Below are 18140 nucleotides of genomic sequence, written 5' to 3' on the forward strand. Positions count from 1 at the left end.
CCAGGGTTACTGCCCGGTGCCCTGGGACCGGTGCTCCTGGGCTCAGCATCCGCCAGCAGACAGGAGCAGCGCAGGGTTGAGACACACATTTATTGCAAGTGGAAGTGGAGGATGCTGAAGAACGGGATTGAAAACTGCCATGGTCCAGCTCACTGGAAGGAGAAGCTGGTGCTCGGGAGTCCCCCACACCACTGGCTGAGGAACTTGAGCACGTCTTGGCACGCAGGGCTGTGGGATGTCTGCAGAATGAAAGAGCCCTTGGCACTGGCAAAGGGGCAGTGCTGTCACCCCCTGCTCAAGGGTACCCCCGGGGCTTGACAGAGCTGCACAGGCAGGGCTGGGGCTGCCCTACCGCTGTGAGATTAATCCCCACCCAGCAGCACATAGGGAGGGTGCATTAAAACTGCCCTGGTTCGGTGTATCTCCACCCAGTGGGACTGTTTTACTGTCAGCATGAGGGGCTGAACCCCCTGCAGCCTGTCTCCCTGCCCCACGGGGCACCTGGCTCACCTTGACAGCCATCAGAAACTTGTTCCATGTGTCCTTGTTGGCTTCTCGGCCTGGCCGCTTGAACTCTATCTTGTTTCTTAGCACAGGGTACCCTGGTTGTACAATGACACCTTCAGAAACAGAGACCCACAGGAGACCCCTGCTCACACACCCCTTCCCTCTCTGCCGTGGCGGGCTGCTCCCACGGGGGCAATGGGAGTTCCCAGGGAAATAACGTTGCCTCTGGCTTTGAGATGCCTCAGGAAGGGGGTTCCCACAACGGCAGGATCAAAGGAAGGTGAAGGTTGAGCTGCCTGCTCGCAAGGATACCCAAGTGAGTATGTCAAGTGATAGCATGCTGCTCCTGACCTCTGGAGCCAGAGTGCTACTGAGTGCTATTGCTGGTGGCCTGCTCCTGCTCTCCTCTTCTCTGACCCACTCCAAGTCCTACGCCCCAAGCCCTCACTGAAGTTTGCAAGTCGAGGGACTTGCTAGAACAGACAGCAGGGACTGGTTGTGTGCTGGCCTGCCAGGCCAGTCTCCTAGGCGGTGCTGTGTGAGACTAAGCACTCACAGAATCATAGAAACAGAACAGCTGAGGTTAGCAAGGACCTCTGGGGTCTATATGGTCCAACCTCCCTGCTCAGGTGGGGCCACTCACAGCTGGTTGCCCAGGACCATGTCCAGATGACTTTTGACTGTCTCCAGGTATGGAGATACTATGACTTCTGTGCAACCTGTTCCAGTGCTCAGTCATCCTCGCAGTAAAAAATGGGTCCTCCTGTCTCTTCCAGCTGGTACCCCACAGCCACACAGTCTCCCTCCTCCTCTTACAGCGCAGCCTGAACTCCTGCCCAGGCCACCCCCTGCAACACATTCCCACTCCCTGCATGGCACCATGTACACCACTGTGTACGTGTGAGCTGGCCTGGAGCTTACCTGTAAGCACACAGGGCAGGGCACGCAACCCTGTATTTGCTGCCACCAGTGAGGCTTCATAGGTGTCACGCTCATCTTGTGGCAGCACCTGCTCCAGCCGCTGGTCCATGGACATGGTGAGCACCCAGTCCCTGACCTCCTCCCGCTTCTCCTCCTGCAGGGCAGAGGCCAGCGCACCCCTGATACACCATGCCATGCCACTGCCCAGCTGCTGCTCTGCAGCACCAGCGAGCACGCTGGGGAGAGCGGGACACATGAATGTGCGTGTGGGATGTGCACACACACATGCGTGTGTGTGTATCTGGGGGGGCAGGGGGGTGAGCGTACACATGTATTTTTGGGGGGAGCATGAGAAAATGTGCGTGTGTGTCTGGTTGTATGTATGTACAGGGGCTGCATGTGTGTTTGTGTGTGGGGGGAAGGGACACAGGGCAGTGCTGAGTGCATTTCCATCTGCTGTAGTGCCTGCTGTCCCACCCTTGCCCCAGTCCCTGTTCAGGGAGGGCCCTGAAGCAGCACTGATGTTCAAGGTAGCTGAAGAAAGCAGATGACACTCACAGGCACGTGCTGTCGGGCTGGAAGTGGCACTTCAAAAGGAATGTCTGTATTCTGGAAATCAGAGTGGTCCAGAGAATCCAGGTTCCCTTCTTCAATAGCCTGAGAAAGAAGAGGTGGGGCACTAGGCAATGCCATCCTTGGATGGTACAGTCTACATAATGCCCCTGCAAAGGGCATTACTGATGCCCTTATCTATTAACTGGGCCCTCCTGGGAGGTGGCATTTGTGGCCATCCTCTGCAGCGTCAGAGGATGCGTGCCCCTGAAACACTGTGCCACTCAAGCTGTCAGGCGGCCTCAAAGAAGGGAAAGATGAAATGAGGGGAGCCGTTTTCTTCCCAGCAGCTGCTGACAGCACTTGGAAGACTGGTACAGTAAGGTCAGCATCCGAGGGTTTGGTGTTTTCTGGTGAACAACCTGCTAGTCAAGAAAGGAGCTGACTGGCATGGGGGGCTCCTGAGTCTTGTATCACAGTGGCTAAAGCACTGGGCCATGCCCTCCACCCCTCAGGTATTTTCCTTCCCTTGGAACAACTCAGATGAGATCATCCTGAAAGCTGTAATGGCACTCACAGCCGTGAAGACTACAGGCCTAAACTCTTGGGCCAGCTCTCTCTTTGCTGCAACATGCATGCGTGGTGGCATTGGGACACACAGGGTGACATGGTCAGGGCTGCTCAGGTGCCTGTCGGGGCAAGTACTTCCAGCTGGTGCTGGGGTGCTCAGTGCCGTGCACACACACACGCTGAGCAGCGTCCAGGGTCCTCTATCAGCACCAGCTCAAACACGTGCTGCCACATTCAAGCCTCAGGAGTACCCGGGCTAGGCTGAAGGTCTGCTTTGTCCCTACAGCCCATTTGAAGTACGATCGCCCTCCCTCCAGCATATACGTACATCTGAGAGGTCTAGGAAGCGATTCAGGAAGATGAATGCCATGTTCTCCCAGCTGGCTGCCTAGTACAGAGAAGAACCCCAAATGAGACCAGGCAGCTTATCTTCACAGCCACAACTTTCCTGCTTGAGCAACGGGTAGGGAGGATGTGGTTCTGTTTGTGCAACAACATCCTGCTTGCAACACAGGTAATGGAGGAGTACACATCCCGGCTCACCATCCCTGAGGACTGCTTCACAGGCAACCACTGGGACAAGCAGCCTCCTACCCACAGGCTGTCCCACAGGATGGAGTCAGGCATTGCACAGCCAGCATCAGACAGTGAGAACATGCTGCTGTGCTTGCTATACATCTTTATCTCTGGGCAGGCAGTCAGAGCCTGTAGCCTCAGGAGTGAGTTTCACTTAGGTGACCCAGAGCAAAGCAGAGCAGTTAGGAGCCTTGCACCTACACTAACACAGCCATGCAATTTAACATGGCTTCTGGTCTACCCGCTGGGTCTGCAGTTCATGTCCCCTTGCTGGCTGAGGTCCACCCTCCCACCACCTACTGCCAGCCCACAACAAAGTATGGAGGCTGGCAAGCTGCTTGAGGGAAGGCCTCCAGTGCCAGTGTCTGGCTGCTGGTCTACCAGTGCAGCTAGGAGAGGACAGGGGAAGATAGAATTGAGAATCCCTGAGCCTAGGGTCCTCCACCTCCTCAGCTGCTGTGGTGGCAGATAGCTCTTACCTTGGCAGCTATCCCAGCTTCATAGAAAGCCTTGTCTGCAGGGAGAAGCTCAGTGTGGCGCAGCAGGGAAATGGACAGCTTGGCAGCCACAGTGTCCTGCAGACACAAAAGACAGTAAAACCACAACAATCGGTGCAGAAAAATCGGGTCGGAAGGGATCTCATGAGATCATACTGCCCCAGACTCACGGCAGGGACTCTGCACCTACATACTCCTGACATGCAGCAAACAAAGGTTAAAACTTCGGTCATGACCCTAAGTACCCTCACTGTGTGAAGACACAGGAGGACTGTCACCTGAAGATTAAGTTCTGCTTTATAAACCTTGCTATTTTTCACTAGAAGGTGCACCCAAGTCCCCACCATTTGAGTCACAGAATAGCTGAGGTTGGAAGGGATCTCTGGTGATTTCCTAGTCCACGCGCCTGCCCTGTTCAAAGCAGAGTCAGCTGCAGCAGGTTGTTCAGGAATACGTCTGGTTGGGTATCTCAAGGGATGGACACTCTCCAACCTCTCCAAGAATCCTGCTCTGGTGTTTAGCCAGTGTCACAGTGAGTTTTTTCTTGTATTCAATCACATAAGAATTTTGGAGTGGGGGTGAGGAATTGAAGGGAGATTTCACTTTTCTGTTTGCCAGATAGGTTATCATCACACCAGAACTGAGAAGGCCACCCCTCCTTCACGATCCCAAATAGACTACCCAACACCTCAACGTTCCGCAACTGTATGGGTCTGTATAGGTTTCCAAGCCATCAGACATGGCTTTTTCTGTCCGATATGTCTCTGGAACCCCAACACCTACACATGCAGCCAAGGGGAAGCCCCAGTCCCCCCTGTGACTTCTACTGGGGTCCTAGCTGTGGCAACCTTTCTTTTTCACAGCCTGCTCTATCACAGCTCCAGTCCCACACTCATACAGAGCTCTAGAACAATTCCACAATCCCATATGGATCAAGACTTCAGCAGGGACCCTGCTCTGTCTCGTGGCCCGGAACAAATCCCAATGCACATGAGACTCAAAACCACTCGCAGTGCCTTGTGAGGCCTGGTGTCCGGGCCCATGAGTCCCAAAGCCCCATAGCAGGCCCAGCACCCGCTGAAGCCCTGTGTGATGCTGAGCACCCGTGCTCACAAGCTCCCAAAGCCCCCTGAGAGGCCAAGCACACAGGCACACGAGCTCCTGAAGCCAATCTGCTCTCAAGACCATGTGTGAAGCCCAGCAGCTCTCTTGGCCCAGGACAGCTGAAGAGGAAGCAATGCCTCTCCTGGGAAGTCCACAATTTTGTGCAATCCCTAAATTCCTACTGGTGTGTCTGCTCTCACAAGTCATGCCAAGCACACGGATCAGCTTCCCACTGGTTTACATCTCAGCCGCAGTGGCTGGGGGCAGGTGCTACTATAAGAAGACGACCATCTCCAGTTCCACCTGATAGTGGTGAGTTCCCAGATCACTGTAGTCCCATTCTCATGCGTGTGATCCATGAAGTGGAACAGTGAACTGTGAATAGCCTTGAACCTGCACATCCCCACAGGGCTCTCCACTCAGGTTGGTGACCTGGCAAAGGAACTTCAAAAACCTTACCAGTTGCTTCACGCCCTGAGCAGCGGAGCGGGTGGCATAGTAGTGAGAGATCAGCAGCATCGTTTCAAACTCCTCATGTGCTGGAGTGTTTGCCTCACTTGACTTTACTAAGTTTTCACACTGAAGAAGAGAAAAGGAGTAACTGAGAACATGAGAGCACAAAGGCACTCTTCATCCACTTGAGCCCAGGGAAAAGCTGAGAGAGAAGGATCTGAAATATCCAGGCGCCTCTGGGGATGGGAAAAGGGCTGGGCCTTGGGTGCTTTGGGTCCTACAGAGTGCTGAAGGGAGGAGGCTGTGGAAGAAGGGGAAGAGCCAAGAGTACTGCAACAACCAACAGCACTGGAAGCAGGAGTGAGTTTGGATGGACAAAGGGGGATTTGTCGATTTCATTTGTGCTAGAGGTGGGTATTAGTGGGACAGAAACACAGAAAAGGCCATCCTGGGCTCTGGCTGAAGTATCCTGGGAGAGGGAAGAAGGAGCAGGAGGCTCTGAGCATCTCTGGGGAGATGGGGAGGACTCTCTTATTTTCCAGGCTCAGTAGTTCTGTGCTTTCCCCAGGTCCTTGCCCCACCCAGGCTGCTGAACACGGGTGTAGGATGAACAGTGGACATGTTGTGATAGGGTCCCATGTAGCCCTGAAAGTGCCGATGTCCAGACCCACTTCTAGGATTTGGCCTTGAGTGCACAGTCACTTTCTTCCCTGACTTCTCTTGCCCAGCCATGCCCACTTCACAGGATCCTGTTGTTCTGCTGTCCACATCGTCAGCTCTTTTCCCTCTGCTCCTGTTCTACCAATACTGCCCGTGTCACCTGGTTAGAGACTGATTCTTCTTTCTCCCCTGCTAGGAGCCACCAGGGTGTTGGTGTTTAAGAGGCAGTGGTGGCCACAGCCCACACTCACCAGATTGAAGAGAACGTCACGCAGGTCAGCCCAGCTGGAGTAGGCCTCGGCGCAATTCATACCAGATGCGTTCACCATCTCCACAAAGAGACGCTTGTAAATGTTGAAATTCTGCAACAAAAAAGGAGAGAAATCTTAAGGGAGCCAGATGGGAGTCAGCAAATGTCTGGAGCTCTCCTGCTGTCAAGCACAGGCTGAGGGAATGGCAGCTCGGCACACAGGCTGGAGCAGCCCTGCTGCAGATTGCTGGTTGCAAGAAGTGCTGCAAGACAAGGCAGGGAAACAGTGAAGAATGCTTCCTGCAGCTAGCGCTCTCAAAGAGACAAACACAGTTCCTTTTGTTATGGACTTGATGGTTAAGGTGTTCAAAACAAACACAGATACTCAACTTCCCCCTGCTCCTTTCCCTGGAGAACATGCCAGCAGGTTGTCTTTAGTCCCGCTAGCTGAGGAACCTCTAGAACAACCCACAGTAGGGTTGAAGTGGCTTGGACCTGTTTAACACCTGGTAATCCCAGTTCTGGACTGGAAGCCTGACTCATGTAGCAGATCACAGCACATGCTGGCAATTCACACTGTGATATCATGCTGCCTTCATTACCTGTGGGTTGGCAGGTGCTCCATGGTGGACATACAGGCTCAGGGCTTTGTCCCAGCTGCCCTCCCGGATGAGGTGGGTTGCATACAGAGCTACATACTTGTGCAAGACTTTGTAGTTCTGGAGAAGGCACACAGAAAGCAGCAGCATGACAATCATGAACTGAACACTTGTCACTCGGTGGGGACAGTTTCAGATGTGTGTATGCACACCCGCACACTCGAGTCCCAAAGGGCGAGAGACAGACTGCGCACAACAGACCTGGTTTTGGATTTGAGCCCCCCTTGACACCTCTAATCCTGGCTAGCTGATGCCGTGCTGACCCTTCACACATGCAAATAAAGCTGCTTTTCAGCTGTTCACCACTTGCCAAAGGAATACTGCCAAATACCTAAAGGATGCAGTATCTCCACAATGTGGCACCACAGGTAAACCAGCCCTTAGTCTAATGAAAGAATGAATCAAAACACTTTGTGGACTGAAGATGTTCATAATTTGCAAGGCTGCTCTAGTCCTTTATTCAAATTCTGTCAGACCTCTGGGACTGCAGTCCTCCTGGGAGCACTGCTCGTACCTGGGCTGATCACAAACATTTTGCTGAGGACTGACTGTAGTCGGCCTTACAGAAATTCAGCTGAGGAGAGACCTGTTTCACACAGGCTTAAAGAGCATAACGAGGTGAAGAGGACAGTGCAAAATGTGTGATCCTGTTAAAAAATGAGCCATGGAAGCAAGTTTGTTAAGCAGAAGAGAGACCAGTGTCCCAGTGATATGTCTAGAACTTGAACAGGTGTGGATGCCAGTGAAACACTTCAGTACAGGGCAGTTTGGGATAAAGATTAGGTCTGGTATGTGACCTCTTTTGATAAACGTTAACTTTTTACCTGTGTCATCACTGCAGAACAGCTGAGTCAAAAGTAAGGAAATTCTGCACTGGCTATGGAACAAGGCTGTGCTAATGCCCTCTTAGAGGCATAAAGAGACTAACATCTTCTTGGACTAGATGTGGTAGTGTTGTGCCTGGCCAACAATAAAACTGATTAAGCCTTTATCATTAAATTGGGTGCAAAGTTATTCTTTATGGAAGAAGATCAACACTGGTATCTCCTGATAATTAGAACATGAGCACAGAAGTCTCCAAGATAACAACTACTACAACAAAGACCTCTTGTATCACAACAGAAGCCCGAGTCAAAAAAGAAATCAAGTTTACTGTAGTAAAGCCCAAACTCGGGTTACTGGTTACTGCATTAGAAACAGAGGTAAAAAAACACAGTACAACACACTACCAGTGCTTGTCCAAGTTATCGGTGTCTGCCTGAGTGGTAAGCTGTGATGTCTCCACTAACTGCAGACTCCACTGCCAGGGGCTCCCCTGTTATTCTGAATATATCTCAAGTAATACCTCACTTCAGAGAACCCACATCTGCCCTTAGCTGAGCTCGGTTATCAAGAACCACTGAATCCATAACCAGTCAATAACCGACAGCCAATCCATAACCACTGAATGCAAACAAACCCTGGAAGCAGATCCTGGTAATCTAGAGCTATCTCCTCCTGTTACCGCACTGCAATAGCATTGTAAATCAGTTTCATTTTGCTTTTCCCCATTTTTATTAATCTGTTGAGGTAATTTTGTTAGGTTTAGGTCAGTAAAAATGAAACAAATGTCAAGTTTGCTTTCATGACAAGGATGTCTCATTTATGCTGACACCAGGGCTCTAAAGAACATGTAAAGAAGGCTTGCTTTTACAAACCTCTATTTTCACGGTACCAATTACTTGCAGCCTAAACAACTCATTCAGCTTTTCCCAATACGCCATTAATCACAAAATTTAAACCCAATGGGCTTCTGGGTTCTAAGGCTTCCCTGCTAGGACTGACTGGTCAAGCTGGGGACAGTGGAGAGGTGTTTTCTGAGCTGCTGCAGTGACTCCCCATGCTGTTTTGCCCAGCCCACTCATTCCTGCTGTCCCTCCTTCAGAGAGCCAGGACCCCTGTGTCCCTTGCCTGAGTGCTCACACATGCACTCACCTGTTTAGCCGCAACCTCCAGGCACTTCTCCCATTGCTCCTGCTCTGCATACATATCCAAAGCAGCCATGACATCTATTCCCACCAGCTGGGGATGGAAACAACCATAAATTTGCTGTGCAGGCAAGGTTTGCTACCAGCACCAAGGCAGGCATCAGCCCACCTGGATCTTTTCTTCACATACACATTGTCCCTCCCCCTCTATGGTATGCAAGCACAGAGCCAGTGTGACCCATCTGGTATGCAGAAACCATGACTCAAAGACACATACAGACTCCTCACCCTCAGGCATATCCAGGCAAAAGCCCCATGAGAAGGGCCCCAAGGATCTGGAGAGATCCTGACATGACTCTGTAGGGATCCCAAATACGTACCGAATCTACCTTTCCTTGGTTCTTTAAATACTCCTTGTAACGCTGGTCCACATACTCCTCTGACCTACTGGGTAGAAAGAATCTTAACAGGCAGCAAGACTAGTAAGTGTCTTGCATCAGTGCAGAAGGTGGATTCAACTTTGTCTGCTTTGGGAAAAAGAGGACTTGCATCTGTGCTATGCCTTTCCAGCCTGCTGCTGGGAGCATAGGCAGAAGGGGAAAAAAGGGGCTCGAGGCAGCTCTTTGCAATATAATATGTGAGGAGAGAAAGGGATCACAGGATTTTCAGAAGGAAGTGCCTGCACAGGATTATGACAAGGGAAGGGGAGAGAGCAATAGAGATGGGACAGAAGGGGATAACAATTTCCATGGGATGTGTGGCAATAGAAGAGTGTCAGGGCGGTAAATGGCTTAGGAAGGGCAGCCGTGGAGAATGTGTCTTGTCCAGCCTGGGAAGCCCACTGTGGGGAGAACCCAGGGAACCTGGGGGCAGCAGGACAGGACAGAACAAGAGAACATCTGGGGCTGAGTGCGAGCAGGAAGAGTGTAATTTGAGAAGTTCCAGGGTATACCTGGGGTCCAACTCCTTGGCCACGCGCTTGGCTTTGCTCCATTCTTCCCCTTCAATGAAGGCATCAATAGCTTCCCGGATGAGGTCCAAGCTGAGGTAGAGTTCAGCTGCCTGCAGGGCCAGAGAGTCCCATGGGAGGTGAAACCCCAACGGCACCCTGCAGCCCAGGCTGGAGCTGGTGCTGTTGGAAGTGACCAGCACACAGCAACAACAGAAAGTCTTCCAAAAGATAACCCCCTTTCTCTGCTTTCTGTCTCCTCCCAAGGCCTGGCTCTCTCACTGTTCCAGGACTTGATCCCTTTCCCCTCCCTCTTCCTCCCTGAAGACTCTGCACTGCCCAACTCTGGATACAGCCATCCACCCATCACCCCAGGATGTGACCTGACTCCTTCCCTTGGATAGAGCTCTCCCTTCCTATGTCACTGCTTCTTCAGTAGTCTGGGAGCAGGAGTCAACCCTCACCGCACTGTATTTCTTCATGGCCACCAGCTGAGGAGCCACAGTCCGCGTCACCTCCATGCTCTGTGACTGGCCCAAAAATTTAATGGCCAACTCGGCAGCCTGTGAAGAGAAATTGTCAGTGCACAAGTGATAAAAGCTGTTCGAGAGAGGGATGAAGCTGGAAAAAGCTCTGTCCTAGCCTGAAAGTCTGAGAGTTGGTAGTGCTTGAACTATTGGAGAAGGGGAGAAGAAATGACAGCCCACTTCAGCAATTCAGAGAAGCAAAGCCCAGCTACTTCCAGACATGGGAGAAGATCAGGCAAGGACATAATTGTTGTTGAAGTTGGTACGAGAGCCCAAGTATGAGTGAGAAGTATGATCAAGAACATAATCCAAAGGCTGGTGGACACAGACCATGAGAAGAAGGGTGCTCATCTAGCCAAGCACTAAATCATAAAGTTCAGCTCTCCAGTGCAGAGTGATATGGGCACAAAGACATTGGCATGCTGCTGGAAGTGGTGCCAGAGAGGATATCAGTGTAGTGGCAGGATAAGCAGACAGTCCATCACGGCTCAAGACAATGGCCATGAAGGCTTTCCCCTGCAGTCACTGGAGCCTGCAGGTCCTCTCTTGTGCCCTGCAGTGACTTAGACATCTCTAAGATGCACTGCAGGTTGTGGGGGATCTCCTAGACAGCAGAGCAGATGAAGGGAATCATAGCCCCTGACTGTACCTTCAGCAAGCATTTCTCCATCAGGACATCATTGCTGGGATCCTGCACCTTCAGATAGCAGTCCACTGCCCTGGCATGTTCCCCAGCCTGCTCCCACTCCCGTGCCTGCTCCAGCAGCCCTTCTGTTCCTCTGTAAGGAGAAATGCAGGCTGTGACCAAGACTGGGATGCTGTCACAGAGACTCTGTGGACAGTGTGTAGGGCATGGACAGGGAGGTGCACAGCAGAGGTAAACCAGGGACCCCAGAGGGACCTGAGCATGTAACAAGGAATGCACACAGCCGCACACAGCCAACGCTGAGGAGAAAATTGATTAAGGACTCTGGGGAGACGCACTGATGGTACAGGAAGACATCTGGGAGACCTTGGATGGCAATAATAAGCCTGGAGTCTTCCAGAGCAGGGAGGATGGCTGCTAGGAAACCTATGCAGTAAGAAGTTCAGGGTCCTCAAGACAGAAACAACTGGGTGTCAGGGATCCCATCAGGCTACCTCTGTAAGGCATCAGCACAATGGCCTAGGGGAAGAGCTACCTGCCTGTTCCCTGCAGCCTGACCACAGCATTGCTTACCTGGAGCCCTTCTTGGCAGCCTCCCTGCCACACTCCTCCTGTAACTCTTCTAGCCGACTAGGCACGTATTCCTTGCAGATCCGCAGGGCCTCGCTCCACATGCCAGCCTCCTGCACAAGCACAACAGGGAGAAGAAATTGTTCACCAGTTCACCAGGATCCCCCACAGTCCCGGCATCACGTAACACATCTAGCCTCTTGTGTCATCTTGCCAGAGGACCCACTGGAAGAAACAACGACAGCAGCACCATCTAATTCTTTCCTCCCCCAAAACAGTACCTATGTCTATCCACTCACCCAAGGTGCCTCAGGGGAAAGTGCTCATCCATCCTAGCTACCTCTGTGGAATGGGCACTTAAATCCTCAAATGCACCAACTTGTGCTACCTCTGAGGACCATCAATATTCTGGCTTCAGAGAGCCAGGACCCCTGTGCCCCTTGCTTGAGGGCTCACACAGGCACTCACCTCCTCCCAGAGCTGTAAGAGAGCTAAGCTATGCTGTGAAATCTCTACCAGTTCAGTCTTCTAAGAGCAGGCCAGAATTAAGTTCTACTAGGAACCACCTGAGTTTCTCTTTGTTCTGGTTTCTCTTTGGCTACTAAGCTGACAGGGAGAGCTGGGAGATGGATTTCACTCTTCCTCTGTCCTAACTGGGTTCTCATCCAGGGAGGAAAGCATTGATGTTGCTACAGACTACGCTCACCTTGTAGTACTTTATGGCCAGCTCAGGTCTCTCTGCTCGCAGGAGGAAGGCCTCCGCTTTCTGGAACTCTCTCTGCTCAAATGCAAAACGTGCCTGTCCCACAAGCACATCAGCCACGCTGTCTGGGTCATGGGCCTCAGCCACACGCTGTGCAGCATCCCAGTTCTGGTTATGCACAAACCTAGGGGAATCAACATGCAATGTAACAAGAGGGACAGTGAGGAGCAGACCAGTGCTGCAGAAACAACCAGGATGGCATCATACAGGGAGAGGAGATGCAGCAGGCCAGGATGAGGAATGATACATACATCAGCACTGCCTCCTTGGGCTTCCCAGCTTTAATGAATTCTGCTTCAGCCTCTTCAAATTTGCCCTAGGAGACAGGAAGGAATGTGCTTGCATGCCTTCCTGTCCCAATATGATTGCATGACCTCCTCTGCTCACCATGAGGCAGAGAGATTTATGAAACAAAGATGAGTGTGGAAGCTTGGGGCTGTAGTCACGGAGCCTTTTGGGTGAGCAGTGATGCAGCCACAGAAGTGCCTGCTGCAGCAGCCCTTAAGGACAACTGCTCAATTACCTGATTGCCCAGAGAACTCCCACCTATTTCAGGGGGTAAAATTACCTCATCTTCAAGGAACATGGCATACTTTAAGTGGATCTCTGGCATCTTCTGCTTCATGGAGAGGCGGGCCAGTTCAAAAGCAAATTCAAAGACCCTGCAATGAAGGAGAAAATGGGGTGAGAGCAGGACCATATGCTGTGAGGGCATGCTTTCATCAAGAGCAAGACATCAAGTGCAGCACAAGACGCTGGGAGAGGAGAGATGGGAATCCAACTGCCAATTCCTCCTGTTCCTGACCAGAGAACAGGAGCTTTTAGAGCCCCCACTAAGTAAAATCAGCTCCTTCACACCTGCTGTTAGTGCCAGAGGCCCTTGGTTCAACCCTAAGGGGAAGTCACAAGACTCCCAGGAGCCTAGCAATGTGAGAGAACTGGGGGAGAGCAGCAGTGAATGGCAGTGCAGTTGGATGGCTGGCCAGGTGCAGAGTGGGGCCAACATTCTTCTGACGGGTGGTTACCTATGGTGACATGAGTAATACCTCCTCCCAAGTTCAGAGGCTCTCACAAGCCGCCCCGCCCCCCCCCCCCGCTAAAGTTAAAGGGAAAACTGCTTTCACCTGCCCAGATCCCACTTGACATTTGAGAGACTAACAGGTGGACAGGAAAAGGGCTACATCAAGAAAGTGGAACGAACGCCTGTATGAAGATGTACAGGCGGGGTGGAAAGACACGCCATATCTTGAACCCACAGCTATCACGTGCATACAATTATCTTGGGCCACCCTTTTTTTCTCAGGTCAGGCAGATGGGAGAAAAGCACTGGGCTGATAGACCTTGCTTACCCGCTGTCTGCTGCATGGTCAATGGCCATCTCCAGAAGTCCGAATTTACTGAGGAGTTTCACAGCTGCCTCTCCACCCAGGCTCTTTGCCCACATATAGGCCACGTGCTTATAGGAGTTTGCTCCCCCATGTGCCTTGGCCACCTATCCAAAGCAAAGAAAGCAGAAGAGCCCAATGCATCCATTTCATCTTCAGCAGGCTGACCCAGGACTCCCCTCTCACATAATGCCTGTCATCATGAGGGAGCACCAAAAATGACTGTTGTCTCCTGAGGAACCCTTCTGTAGCAATGACTGGACTGGGGAGAGTGATACAAAGGCGTATTTGGCAGAGCACAGAAGAGACTGCTGTCTCCTCAGCATGGCCCACACCACCGTTAGGTCAGCAGAAGTGACCCCTGGCAATCTGTGTCCCCACTGGAGAGGAGCAGTGTTGCAGGGGGGCTGCTACAGAGTGGCTATGGGCAGAGCAATACCTCTGAGGTACAACACGGTGCAGTGGTTCAGAGCAGAGCAGTGCCTGGAGGAAGGCAGTACTGCAAACTGGCTAGGGGTCAAGCCTTGCTTTTGGGGTCCAATGCTGCAGAGCAGTAGGCACAAGGGCTTCCAGTGCTCTGCCACATGCTGAAGCTAGGCAGTATATGCCAAGTGTTCGAATTTTGCAGTGAATAAAGACACAGCAGCTCCTACCAGGATGGTTCTGTCAAAGCTGGATCCCTGCACAGCGGGATAGCTGTGAAATGATAATTACCCTGTAAGCTTCTTCCCACATGTCATTCACTCTGTACATGTTTACTGTGGCCTTCCAGTCTTTAGCTTCTAGGTAGTGGTACTCAGCCTCCTGTAAGCGTCCCTCTGCCTCCAGCTCCTGCAATTAGAGGCAATGAGTTAGTGACACTTGTCCCTGCTTAGCCGAGTCAATCCCCTGCCGTGAGATGTACTCACCTTGCCCAGGTGCAGGTGGGTATCGCTGAGTAAGTCCTTGTGGTACTTGGCAACCAGGCAAACCATCTCATCGTACATCTTACACTTCTTGTACATGGTGATGGCCAAATCAGGTTCATTCACAGTGATATACAGCCTGGGAACACAAGCACATTCAAATGGCTCAGCTGAGGACATGATCAGTCCCCGCAGTCTCTCTGCATCCTGCCCAGCTGGAGCCAGGTCCTGTGCATGCTGCCAAAAGGCATGACTGGTGTGCAGTGTGGCTGCTGTGGGCTGCAAGGCTGAACACTGCTTAGATAGAGCCCTTCTGTCACGCCACCATCAGCTGCAGTAGGGCAAAGGTATTCCCTCCATTCTCAATTGTCAAGCTGAGTTGTGACTTGGGGGGGGCGCCTCTGAGCTTCTGTGACCTGTTCTCATCTTGTCCCCCCAACCTGAGGCTGTCAGTCCTGTTGTAATGGTAACTGACAACGTCAGCTCAACTTATTCATACAGGCTGGCAAAAAGATTAAACCCAATGTGACCTCACCAGCTGTAATGCCCCGTTTCGTGTACTAGGCACCCTTGAGATCAGGTACCATGGCATCAGACACGCAGTCCTTTTTGTTCCTATACCTACTAACCCTGTTGTGTTGTTATTAATCTAGAACTGACAACGTTAGTAACCTGGATGGGAAACACTCTGCTTTTCATATCTTATCCTCAGCTGATGATGACAGATCAAATGCAGCACTCTGCAGTGGGGAAAAGCCTTGCCCCTCTGCTACATGAGACAACTGCACCCCACCTGGACCTCCCTTCTGTCCTAGTGAACAAAGATACATTAACAGTCAGTGACTTCTCTTCCTAAGAACTCTGAAATATCAATTTGAGGTCTCTGTATGTGGATGGAGTACCTCTGCCCTTTCCAAACCCTAGCCCCAGACTCTAGTCCTACACCAGGAAAGGGCTCTTCTACTACTACAGCCATTTTTTCAGGGCTCAGTCTTGGACTAGTACCAAGGAAGATGCTCACCTCTCTGCTTCTTTGTACTTGCCCTGCTTCTCCATTTCTTGGGCCTGGGTTATATAGAGCACAGACACATCTTCCTGACTCATACACTTGATCGCCAGCTGCCGAAAGAAACACATACGGGAGAATCTACAGCACACTGCACAGCAGTTTCTTGACACATGATACTGAAGGAGAAGGGGGAAACCAGTCTCCTTCCCATTACAAACAGGTTTACAAGCTAAATGCTCTGCAGAGAAAGGGTAGACATTTGCCACTGTGATCAAAGCACTCCTTGCAGAGTGCTCTTTGTGTCACAGGTGCACCCACACAGGGCTGCCAAAGTAAAGAAGGGCACAGACAGGATATGAATACCAGGAACCGATTTCTTGCTGGCTACTGGACAGCCCTACACGCATCCTTTGGGAAGAGCGCTTGTTGATCAAGTGTTGGTGCACAAGGCACCACCATCTCCTGAAGAAAGACATTTCACCAAGCAGGGTGAGCTCCCCAGAGCTTTTGCTTTTGACTTTACCTTGTGAGCCTGTTCCCAGAGCCCGGCCTGTGTGTACATGTCAATGGCATCCTTGGTCTGGTCTCCTTTGATGTACAGCTCCTCTGCAACCTGTAGGGAAATCACCAAACTCAGCAGTCCCAAGCGACACACAGAGCAGCAATGATTGTGGTCTGTAGCCTCACCCGATACTCCTGTAAAGCTGCATAGTGTTGGGCAATCTTGAGGTAGTATTTGGCTGCTGTCTGTTTGTCCTGCAAGTCCAAAATGTAGATGGCCTTTTTCCACTGCCGGGCTCCCAAGGCTGACTCAATGGCCTTAATCGAGCACCTAGCATCAAAACCATAACTCTTTACAGCCAGCCCGCAGCCATGTCCTCCAGCTGAATTAAGCCAGGGAGACCAAAGTGCTGCTTGATTCTTATTCCTGGGCTCGAGCACCACAAAGGATCTGAATAACTGGCAAAGCTAAGGGGAAAGAATGAAGAACTAGGACAGCACAGAAGAGTGATCAGGGCTGAAAGACCTTGGGAGAGATGTGGGAAGGCATCCACAGCCAGGGCCAGCAGAGACTGCATATAAGCACCAGGGGCACTGGCGAAGTGGGGTCAAGGGGGCTCATGCAGGCAAAACTCTACTGATTTAAGCAAACCATATCAGCTTCATGGCTTTCCAGGTTATACTGCTGCTGGCTATACAGCCATCATCTGCACCCACCTGGCTTCAATATAATGGTTAATAGCAGCATCCAGCTGTTTCTGCTGCACCAGATGGTCTCCCCAGGCCTCCTCCAGCTTCACAACTTCTGCGGGAAATGCCAGGCGAGCCAGCTCCACTGCTGTAAAGGGACATGATAACTGTTAGGCTGAATCCAGTAAGGAAGCAGAACTGTGAGGTGAACATGGGCTTTGGATGGGGTGCAGAGGGACGGGAATGGTGACTGTCTAACCCACTCCAGCTCCAACGGGCTACCCAGAAATCTGGACCCTGTGGAGAGCTGGACCAAATCCATGCTGCTGCAGTCAGCATGATCAAGGCCTTGGGAACTGGATGCTGGGACTGTGTGTGCAGGTACAACTATATGAAAATACATACACTGAATTAGATGATACATGGAAGCTTCAGAGCACCTAGGCATCTCCAGGCTCCAGGGCAATAGCTCATGTTGCCACCAGGCCAGAGCACCCAGGGTCCTGCCAGGGATGGATGGGGGAAGTAACATATTTAGCACAGTACCTTTCAGGAAGGCACTGCCCTTGCAATAACACTCCAGAGCTTTCCGTGGGTTCCTGACCTTCTCAAACAGGTCTCCAGCCTAATGAAAAATATAAGCTACCAGTCTCCAGAGCCACCATCTCCCCGCACACCATCACGTACCCTACCAGTCCCATGTACCAAACTTGTCAGCCTTGCCACACAGACTTCTCCATCAGCTATGCCCTCCCCACTAACCAAAAGCATGAGGATAAAGGGAACTTCTAGAAAAGACTGCATGTGCTGAGACCATTGTCCTCTCTGCCGATCAACAAACCCCAAGTGTTTTTCTGGGGCACCATCTTCTGACAAGTTAAGAGTTTTTGAGACAACCTCCCTTTTCTGCACAGTGCCCATAGAAAAAAAAAAAAGCTGCAGCAACAGCTTTTCTATGACCACAGCCCCTAGGAGCTCCACTATGCAGATGGTCATACGGGAGCATGGGCATGAGCAGTGAAGAGGGAAGCTCAGCTTCTTGCAGCAGGTTTTTACCCTGTAGGAAAGGGTGGCGGCCAACAGGGTGGGATGAGGATCAAAGCTTGTAATACCTAGAAAATAATATAGGAAAGGCCATCCTGGCAGAGCAAAGATTCATCTCCTTCAGTATCTGAATGGTGGCAAAGCACATGTCTAGAGAAAGACCATGAGAACAGAGCAAGTATACACCAGTCTTTCCTCCATTATATCTATCTGCCTCTGACAATCTGCATCCTGGAAGCTTCCTGAGTTTGTGTCATGATGCCCTCACATCAACGTATTTAATGGCTTTTGACAGACTCTACCTCCATGATTTGTCTAATCACTTTTGAACCATTTATACTTTTGGTAATGAAACATCTGGCAGCAATGAGTTCCACAGTTACTCTTTCAACCGAAGGCTTAAGAAAAGGTGACAGGTTTGGAGAACCACAAAAT

The 18140-nt window shown here is 51.3% G+C and overlaps 1 protein-coding gene across 2 annotated transcripts in view; it reads right to left on the minus strand.

Moving 5' to 3' along the window:
* Positions 1-71: 71 nt before the first annotated feature.
* Positions 72-18140, minus strand: part of IFT172 (intraflagellar transport 172) — a 38508-nt gene continuing 20439 nt past the window's right edge. Inside the window, exons 23-48 of one of the 2 annotated variants that reach the window (XM_055810720.1) lie at positions 17208-17286; positions 16689-16809; positions 16158-16302; positions 15994-16083; positions 15483-15580; positions 14465-14600; positions 14271-14387; positions 13521-13663; positions 12740-12833; positions 12423-12487; positions 12115-12295; positions 11412-11521; positions 10842-10971; positions 10130-10228; positions 9669-9778; positions 9097-9160; positions 8724-8810; positions 6693-6809; positions 6092-6202; positions 5187-5306; positions 3606-3701; positions 2879-2938; positions 1987-2085; positions 1429-1582; positions 511-602; positions 72-239 (exon numbers count right to left, since the gene is read on the minus strand). In XM_055810720.1, coding sequence (XP_055666695.1) covers positions 150-239; positions 511-602; positions 1429-1582; positions 1987-2085; positions 2879-2938; positions 3606-3701; positions 5187-5306; positions 6092-6202; positions 6693-6809; positions 8724-8810; positions 9097-9160; positions 9669-9778; positions 10130-10228; positions 10842-10971; positions 11412-11521; positions 12115-12295; positions 12423-12487; positions 12740-12833; positions 13521-13663; positions 14271-14387; positions 14465-14600; positions 15483-15580; positions 15994-16083; positions 16158-16302; positions 16689-16809; positions 17208-17286 — 2808 coding nt within the window. In that variant the 3' untranslated portion in view covers positions 72-149. Of the gene's footprint in view, positions 240-510; positions 603-1428; positions 1583-1986; positions 2086-2878; positions 2939-3605; positions 3702-5186; positions 5307-6091; positions 6203-6692; positions 6810-8723; positions 8811-9096; positions 9164-9668; positions 9779-10129; positions 10229-10841; positions 10972-11411; positions 11522-12114; positions 12296-12422; positions 12488-12739; positions 12834-13520; positions 13664-14270; positions 14388-14464; positions 14601-15482; positions 15581-15993; positions 16084-16157; positions 16303-16688; positions 16810-17207; positions 17287-18140 lie in introns of both variants that reach the window. The other variant, XM_055810719.1, reaches the window with a different exon arrangement.

Source organism: Falco peregrinus, chromosome 7 (genome assembly GCF_023634155.1).
Source record: "Falco peregrinus isolate bFalPer1 chromosome 7, bFalPer1.pri, whole genome shotgun sequence".
Taxonomy (NCBI): Eukaryota; Metazoa; Chordata; class Aves; order Falconiformes; family Falconidae; genus Falco; species Falco peregrinus.